At 37.0% G+C, this 8844-nt stretch overlaps 1 protein-coding gene across 2 annotated transcripts; it reads right to left on the bottom strand.

The window, feature by feature from the left end:
- Nucleotides 1-370: 370 nt before the first annotated feature.
- On the bottom strand, nt 371-7759 carry MAGOHB (mago homolog B, exon junction complex subunit). Of its 2 annotated transcripts, XM_061205269.1 has the most exons (6): nt 7589-7644; nt 6959-7166; nt 5340-5398; nt 4533-4643; nt 2162-2244; nt 371-724 (listed from the first exon to the last, which is right to left on the bottom strand). In XM_061205269.1, the coding sequence occupies exons 3-6, from the start codon at nt 5352-5354 to the stop codon at nt 625-627; spliced, it is 309 nt and encodes a 102-aa protein (XP_061061252.1). In that variant the 5' UTR covers nt 5355-5398; nt 6959-7166; nt 7589-7644; the 3' UTR covers nt 371-624. The 2 variants fall into 2 exon arrangements, with proteins under 2 accessions (XP_061061252.1, XP_061061251.1); XM_061205268.1 differs by lacking the exon at nt 6959-7166 and having other exon boundaries at nt 7589-7759.
- Between the last annotated feature and the right edge of the window lie 1085 nt (nt 7760-8844).

Below are 8844 nucleotides of genomic sequence, written 5' to 3'. Positions count from 1 at the left end.
AATGGAAACAGGGGCATAATAAAAGATGTGCCTAATTTGGGGTACTGACTTTTATCTTCGTAACCTTGAGGAAATCACTGCTTATACAAAAACATTTAAATGTGAATGACCCCTGAGGGGTTTGTGACAATGTAAAAAATCCAAAACCTTCTATAAACAACTTCTATAAGCACCCAAAAATTAAATCCCATCAGGTATGGTACAAACAAGGGAAGATCTACAATTGCCTTTAAATGGAAGGGAATCTGGCTACATGTTTCTACGTGAAAGACCCTCTGCCACAGAATGCACCTACTAGAACAATTTTTATCTTTAAAATGAATCTGAGATACAGCCTCCTGAAGGAAAAAATGCACTCTCCATCCAGGCTTTGATATGTTTTATTGGAGCAAAACTTCAATAAAGGTGGCTTTTATTTACAGAATTTAATGTGTGTGGGGACTATCCAATCCACTTGGACCCAAGTGAAGATAACCATTAAGCCTGTGTATGTATTTTCTTATTTTCAATTTGCATACAAAAGAAGCGTGCTTCACATTCATAAAAACCCCAATATCATAAATGACAAACCCTCCCTCACCCATCCCTTAATTAAATATAAACAAGTTTCAAAAAACATACAATTTAGATTGGTTTAATCTTGAAATGTAATCCAATAAGACTAAAAACTAAACATTTCAGGTCCTGTACCAAATAGTAAAATACTCGAAGGCCTTCAGGATCCCTAAAATTTAAAAAGATAAAAGTTACTTTTTTCTTCCTAAAATGAAACAACATAATAGTACAAATTAATTCCTAAAACAAAACAAGGACCAAAAACCTAAAACAATTAAGTTAAAGGAATTTTGAGGAGAAAGGAAGCATTTTCTGAAACTAAAATGGATATCCTGAACAATTCCCACCTCTATTTTTTCTGTAAGAAAAAAATACATAAATCTCTTCATCAGTATTCATTTCATATTTAAAGTGTTTATTTCCTTATAAAAAATAATATTTATGCATCACAAAAATGTTTAAGGCAAATAAAATTATATAGATAGAAAAAAGAAACTCAATACTATATAATGTCATTCCTCATGGAATAATTATAAATATTTTGGTATTTCTCTAATTTTTTTCATAATTAAAAACATTCACTGTGGCCTTTTAAACATTACTTTATCCATTACATTAAAAAAAAATTCACAAATAATTTTTAATTAATTTAGCAATTCTCTCCTTGTTGGCATTTCAATTGTTTTCCAATTATTAATAAGGTTTTAATGAACATCTTTATGAATAATACAGTTTTTTCATTATTTCAGAGTATTTCCCAGGATAGATGGATGCTCAGAAATGAAATTAGCTGGACAAAGATAAAAGAAAAATACTAACAGCTTTTGATGCATATTATCAAATTGCTTTCCAAAAAAGTTATCAATTTACAATCCCAGTAGGAAACAAATGCCACATCCTCACCAACTATAGGAAAATAGATGTGATAGTTTAAAAGTATCTCGCCAGTCTTTATGAACATAGCCATCTGTATCCAGTAGTTATGCATTCATTCCTTTCTCCTTTCCTCTATAAATTATAAAGCACCTATTGTGTGCCAGGCATTGCACTAATTTTGAGATACGGCAAGGTTCTCAGGGAGCTTACACTGAAGCCAGTTAAGCAAACAAATAAGTTATTACAATTTAGGGGGATAGGAAAAAGACACTATAAGAACATTTTGAGGGGAAAGAGTGGAAAGAAATAATTGGAGGCAGAGAGATTTTTCAGACAATGGTATATGGTACCGCACTTACAGAGCTTGGGAAGACACAGGTAGCTAAAGCCATACTTAAGCTATACTGGGGCTTTTTCCATTTCTTTCAAGTATTAAATCCAAGGAGGAGAATGATGTTATATGGGACTAATAAGGCTGATAAATCCAATACGGATTTCTTTTAAATTTTGTGACGCTGTGTCCAGATTAAGATTTTTTTTGGCAATCAGTAAAATATACTGCTAACTTCTTTGATAACAAGTCTTCACTACTGTAAAAATGAGGATTACATATACATAATAAACTGATACAGGTTGCAATTAAAATAATCTTCCCAAACTGGCTATAGTTCTAAAATGAGTCCCTCTAAGAAATTATGTCAATTTAGTCAAAATGCTTTAACATACTCACTTTGACTGATTAACATCAATAAGAGAACCTATTTTTGATGTGGTAAAAGAAATGTGTTCATCTCCAATTACAATTTCAAGCTCCTGAAAAAAATAAAACAGAGAAATGTAGTTAATAAAAAAATCCATCCCACAAGATATATGTATTCTTGCTACCAAGAAGTCCCAATTTTAGCTGCAAGTTTTCTAGCCATCATAGAGGAGGAAAAAAAAAAGAAGCGACCTGTTAGCTATGAACTATGTAAAACAAAACCTCACCAGCTCCTCAGGTGTCCCCAGTATTAGGATGAATCAGGAATTGCTTTCCAGGGGCTTCTCTGGCGGCGCAGGGGTTAAGAATCCGCCTGCCAATGCAGGGGACACAGGTTCGAGTCCTGGTCCGGGAAGATCCCACATGCCGCGGAGCAACTAAGCCCGTGAGCCACAACTACTGAAGCCCATGCTCCGCAACAAGAGAAGCCACAGCAATGTGAAGCCCGCGAACCACAACGAAAAGTAGCCCCTGCTCGCCGCAACTAGAGAAAGCCCATGCACAGCAACGAAGACCCAGCACAGCCATAAATAAATAAATAGAAAGAAATGTAGATGTTAAAAAAAAAGGGAAATCACGAAAAAAAGAGAAAAACAAAAAGAATTGCTTTCCAGAGATCTCAAAAAGATGATGCTATCAAATGAATGATATACTTATGAGTGACACAGAAATGTTTCTTATAATGTGAGTAAAACTAGTAATATGGGTATAAGCCTATTTTTAATATAATAAATACAAACACATTTACCCTTTCTACCAGGCTCTACAAATAAACTGCATAATATTAATAATAGCACTACTTAGCACCCACTATGTGTCAGGCCCAGTGCTAGGGACTTTACAAACATTCTCTGTAATCCCTAAAATTGGGCTAATAAAGCCTACCCTTCTCAGGCCAGCTTTATTTGCCTAATTTTACAAATGTAAAATCCAAGACTCATAAAGCAGAGGAAAAAAACTGTTGATGTAGAACCACTAGTAAGTGATGGTACTAATATTTGAATCCTGGACTATAATACTGAAAGATTCATACTCTTTTGACTTCACCAAACAATTAAAATTAAGAACCAGTAAAACAAACATAACATAATATAGACATTTCTAGTGTGCCAAAATTAAGTATAAATTTCTCTCCATAGTTTATCTGCAAATCTAAAATGAAAAAGTAAGAGGCTACGTCTGTAGTGATTTTTCAGTTTAAATTAACAGATGACCTTAAAGACACTCCTAGCTATGTATTTGAGCAGAAAATCTAATTACGCACAGTTTATGGCACATACAAAATGGAAAATTAAATAAGACTCTCAAACAATCACAAAATCTTTGACTTAAAGATCCAACAGACAATTTCTGGAGCATGAGTAATCCTCCCCACTAACCAAAACACACGAACACATCACCAAGTGGGTAGATGAAAACACTGCCCTCTCCCTGAGTCTAAAAGAGATAACAAAAGGCTTGTTGCTGTTTTTAATGCAAACGTATATATGTATAAAACAAACAGATCTAAATTTACTTCTTAAAAGTGTTTGCAGTGCATAAAATAAATACTGTTAACTATTACCTTTGCTTTCCTAAATAACATTTCTTTAAAGAGAAGTGTTAAGTTACTGCTACAGAGAGTCAGCATCTATTAGATTTCGCCACATTTTCTTCTAGTCAAAGAAGTTGTTATACAGTATAATCCTCGGGAATATACAAAAGCGAAATTAAATGTTTCTTCCTCCTGGGGTCATATCTCATTTCTCCAACAGGTGAAAAGACCCAATTCAGAAATCAAACTGGCTTTCTACAGAGTGAAATTAGGCCTTCAGAGCTCTTCAGCAGCCCATCGATTTTTCTGAAGGGAATATGAGAGGCAAAGGCAACGGTCAGTTGGAACAAAGAAACCAATCAAATCACTCTCTGTGGCATAAAGATGCAAGTAAGAACTTTCAAAGTTATAAATCTGGCGAAAGTGAATTTTACGTAGTCAATGAGAATGCTAATTCTCAAATTTAACAAACACTTGTGTTTTTTCCTATCTATTTTTATTTCCTAATAAAAGTAATTAACCAATAATAGCAATTATTCATAACATTGTGAAAACATCTTAAACTTTAGCTGGGGTGGCTGCAGAGAAGACTGTTCAGAAAGATGTCTAAACTGACTCCTTTACTACTAGGCGGTAGCACAGAAAATGACGCCAAGTGAAATAAAATTATAAAGTATTTACCAGGTGCCTACTAAATGGAAAACCCAAGACTCAATGAGGAGCTATTCTAAATAAACAAGGAGAAACATAACAATTATATTAACAATTTTTTGTATTTACGCATTTAAAGAATTATTAAATACGAACCTGCCGGCCAACTCTGTCAGGGGGAGGCCACAAAGCATCATCTTCTTTTGTAATTTCACTGTCATCAATAATTCTCTTCAGTTCCTCCATTACACTCTTGTGTACATAAGCCTGAAAACAAGTTATAAAAATTTCAGTGTCTCTCTATTTCTCGACACAACTCAGAAGGAAATAATAAAACAGAGTTACAAACCCTGAGTATTCAAATAGAATATTAAAGAAAAATTTAATTCTGATTCTAAAAGTACAAGATGGGAGAGAATCATTCTTCCTTATGTTTCTTCACTCTCTTGCCCTTTCCTTTAAAACATATTTTTCCCTCTTCTCAACACCAGCCCCATCTTAAAACCTTGTATTCTGCCTTTGTAAAACCTTGTATTCTGCCTTTGTAACACAGGACTCAAATACCTCTGAGTGGTCAACACAAAATCTATGAGGTGAACAGTGACAAATACACATCACGGTTAGTGCTTTGAACTTTTTCTTATACCTAACTTTTGAGACTTTCATTTAAAATTCATACTGTGTTTAAAACATAATTATCAATTAGTTTTAAATAATGAATAGAGTAAAAACACAAAGTTAATTATAAAATGAATTAAATGATACACTTGAATGTGGGACTACAACTTAATATATTCAGATTGCTTCTTTTGTTGTTATAGATGCTACAATCAGAAGCCTTTTTCAATCTATACATCGGCTTCTTCTTTACAGCCTCAGATGTACTTTAAATATGTAAATAAAAACATAGACATGAGGGAAACAGGCTTAATATAAAAAACTACACATCTGTAAAAAACTTACCTCCTTTCTGATCATGACATCATTTTTATAATTGCTGTTGTTAGCATATCTAAGTTTTCCTGTGGGAAGTGGAAAAAAATTCAATCTATAACAGCAAAAACTGCTAAAATATAAAGAAATGACATCGTAAGCAATTTTTGAAGGTAAAAACCATTTTATACTACTACTTTTACTAATATTTCCTCCCTCCTGGCATAAGATCAACGCTGAACACGTATTTGCTGTTAAGTTGGCTGAAGTTGAAGCCAGTCAACTTTTTAAACTCCATGCCTTCAATACAATTCCATATAATGGGAGGGCCATTTTCAAGGCACATTTTCTTAAGCTATGTCATGATCTAGACAGGGAATCTGAAAAAGGAACTAACATTTCTTCTAAAGTTTACATTACATGTCTTATTGGTGCTGAGTTACCCAGAACATTTAACCTAATCTGTAAAACAACCCTAAAAAGTATGTTTTATTCTCTCACCTATTCATAGTTGAGAAAACAGAGAGTTAAGTAACTTGCCCAGGGTCACACAAGATTCAGACCTAGATCTACCTTCTTCCAATACACATGCTTTCCCCACTACTCCAAAATGTTCTTTTAATTATTTTCCTTCAAATTAATGTACTATGGCAATGCTACTGTTTTAGAATTGTAATTAAGAAGCACACAAACTGTATCTTCTGAATAAAAATTGACCAGTTTGTTACCTGATCTACATTTAATTTTGATGTATTCCCTAATGTATGCTTCTCCTCACGGCTAGTCAGTTTCCCAGATACAAATGTAATGTGATCCTGAGCCTCTAAAATGACAGGTTATCCTAATGAGGAGAACCCCTTAGGAATCACTGTCTTTGGGACTCATCATTACTTATGGAAAGGTTGTGGAATGGTGTGGTGGCAGATGAGAACCAGTGTTCTGGAACGAAATTTCCCTGATAATCTTAGACTACTTAATTTACGTGACTGGCTAAAAGTGATACAGACAAGCTAAAAGTTGTTCACAGGCAAAGGCCCTGAAAACAGTATCACACGAAGAAAGAACAGATGGAGGATTCAGGTAAATTTGGCTCCTTACCTAAATTTAGAAAAGACTTGGGGAGAACCAGGGAGAGTAAGGTGATTAAGGTTTCTAAATAATTGCAGAGCCGAAGTTACCCTGACTTCTACATGAAATGTGTGATGTTCTTCCCCTTTCCTAATATGTGATCCTCCCCTAATTTTTCTTTCATGCCTTCACAGAACTTCGTCCAAAGCATGAACACAGCACTTAATATCTATACTGCCTTACAGTTAGTTTCATGTCTATGTCACCCACCAAGGTATAACTCCTTGAGGGGAATTAAAGAGTCTTATGCACTACTGTCCCTTCAATTTTTGTTTTTACATGTTGCCCAGCACATAATATGCATTCAAAAAAGAAAAGTCTATGCAGTTGGACTGTCGTTGTTACAATAAGAATTCAATATACAGTACAACCATCTAAAGAGAATCAGAGCTGTCAAAAGACAGAATTTGCTGCACTTTCCTTGGGCAGCAGGCACTTTCACCTCATAGGGCTCTCAGCAGTCTGACTCCTTTTTTCCCCTCAGAGACCAAGAAAAAAACTACTCTCGTTTCAAGACTCACCTCAACTGTCACCTTCTCTAACAAGACTGCGACTCTTTCATGTAGAACTAACCACGCCCCTTCTTTATAGTCTTAATGCATCCTATAGGGAACAACTGTATTTAGGCACCCCAAACACGTCATTACACTCATTTTTCTACACGTGGGGCTCCCCGCTTCAGAGCAGGCCTCATTCGTTTTTCTCGACATTTTGCCTTCCATACAGCGCCTGAATGAATAAAAAAGATGAATGGGCAGTCCGAAATTTACTGTTCACCGGAAGATTTTAAGCATCCATGCGTCCACCGCGTGGTGGAGATGTTCTCACAAACGTTCAAGTATTAGGTCGATAAACAAGACGGCCTTTAAGGTCCCTTCCGGTGAACTGATGCTAGGATTCTGAACTTTATGCTAGGATTCTGAACTTTACTATCTGGCAGGATCGGCTTTTCTTAACTAACTGACACCAATTTACTCTTTTATTCACAAAGCCAATGTACGCTTCCTATTTTCCTTAAGCTCCTCGACCCTACCGCACACTCGCCAGCCGGCGGAGGCTCGCCCACCCACCCCAACTCCTGCGCGGCCTCTCCACCTCGCTTCCCCCTGGTCAGCACCGCGCTTCGTTGCCGCGGCCGCTTTTCTGCTCACCGTCCGGCCGAAACTCAAATTCCAGAAACTCGTGTCCAAACTTGCCCTTGTGCCCTACATAGTAGCGCAGGTAGAAATCGCTGGCCATAGCCATCTTTGTCCCCGAAAAGCCCGCCGAAGGCCCAGCCGACGTGCCGCCGGGCGCCTGGCAGTGACGTCAGTCGCCCAGGATAAACGCGTCACTGCGGCCTTTCCGCCTCCCGCGACCCCAGAGGAAAGCGGGTGGGCGGGCGGAGATTCGAGTGAGAGAGCTGGAGGAGCGCGGGGGGGCGGGGGGGGCGGCAGCGACCTGAACTTTGCTTTACTAGGGTTGGAAGCATATTATTTTCAAAATTCAGTAGATCATATTCTATTAGGAAAGCAAAGAAGTGTGGAAATATGAAAGCATTTGTTATGGGCTTGGAACTAAGGTTTGCCAATCGCTCTGACTTTTCGGGTCTCCAATTCTCGCGACATCCGTGAGGTGGGTGTGGCCTTATTCCCCTGATTCGTGGAGTGAGTAAAGCGAAAGCCCAGAATCAGAATGGCACATCGGGAAAACAAAACCCTTTTTCCGCTAGATTCCTAACACGGGCCTTTCCCCTTCGGACAATGATGGTTAGTTATCCGACACCTAGAAGCCGGTAATAGTAGAGACAAAGTAAAAAGAATTCATCAGACATGAGGTCTGAAATTTTGAAAGGCACGTTGAAACTGAAAAATCTCTGGCAGTCATGATATAAAAGAATTCCTTTTAATAGTAAAACTTATTCAGTAAGGGTTACTCTCTAGTGGCCTGTGGAGTTTTGGCAACTTGACTTAAGATCAAATGGTTTAGCCAGCGTTTCTCACCAGATAGAATTACACGGGGGAAGGGAAGGAGTGCTCATCTAGGATAGGTTTTGAAGGATGGGGAAAGGCAAGGTGAGCTTTACACAAAGCCTATTGTTCAGATATTATTGATTACCTTTCTTTTACCAACACACAGAATAATACTGCCTGTTGGATGATATTTAACCTTCAGTGGGATTTGGTAGAAAGAGTGGCAGTCAGAAGACCTGGGATTCGTTCCCATCACGTATCTCTACCTAACCGTGGTTAAGACGCTATCTCTAAGCCTGTTTATTCGTCAGCCAAATGAATAGACTACAATCAACTTTGTCAAGCTCAAAGAACTGTTGAAAAGATCAGATGAGATAATGCATGTAAAATAAGATTTAGAATTTATAAAACATTATATAATGAGTTATAACGGGCATTTCCTACATGCCAGAAAT

Source organism: Eubalaena glacialis, chromosome 11 (genome assembly GCF_028564815.1).
Source record: "Eubalaena glacialis isolate mEubGla1 chromosome 11, mEubGla1.1.hap2.+ XY, whole genome shotgun sequence".
NCBI classification, from domain to species: domain Eukaryota; kingdom Metazoa; phylum Chordata; class Mammalia; order Artiodactyla; family Balaenidae; genus Eubalaena; species Eubalaena glacialis.
The sequence above is the reverse complement of the archived record's forward strand: the minus strand, read 5'-3'. Positions and strand labels throughout refer to the sequence as shown.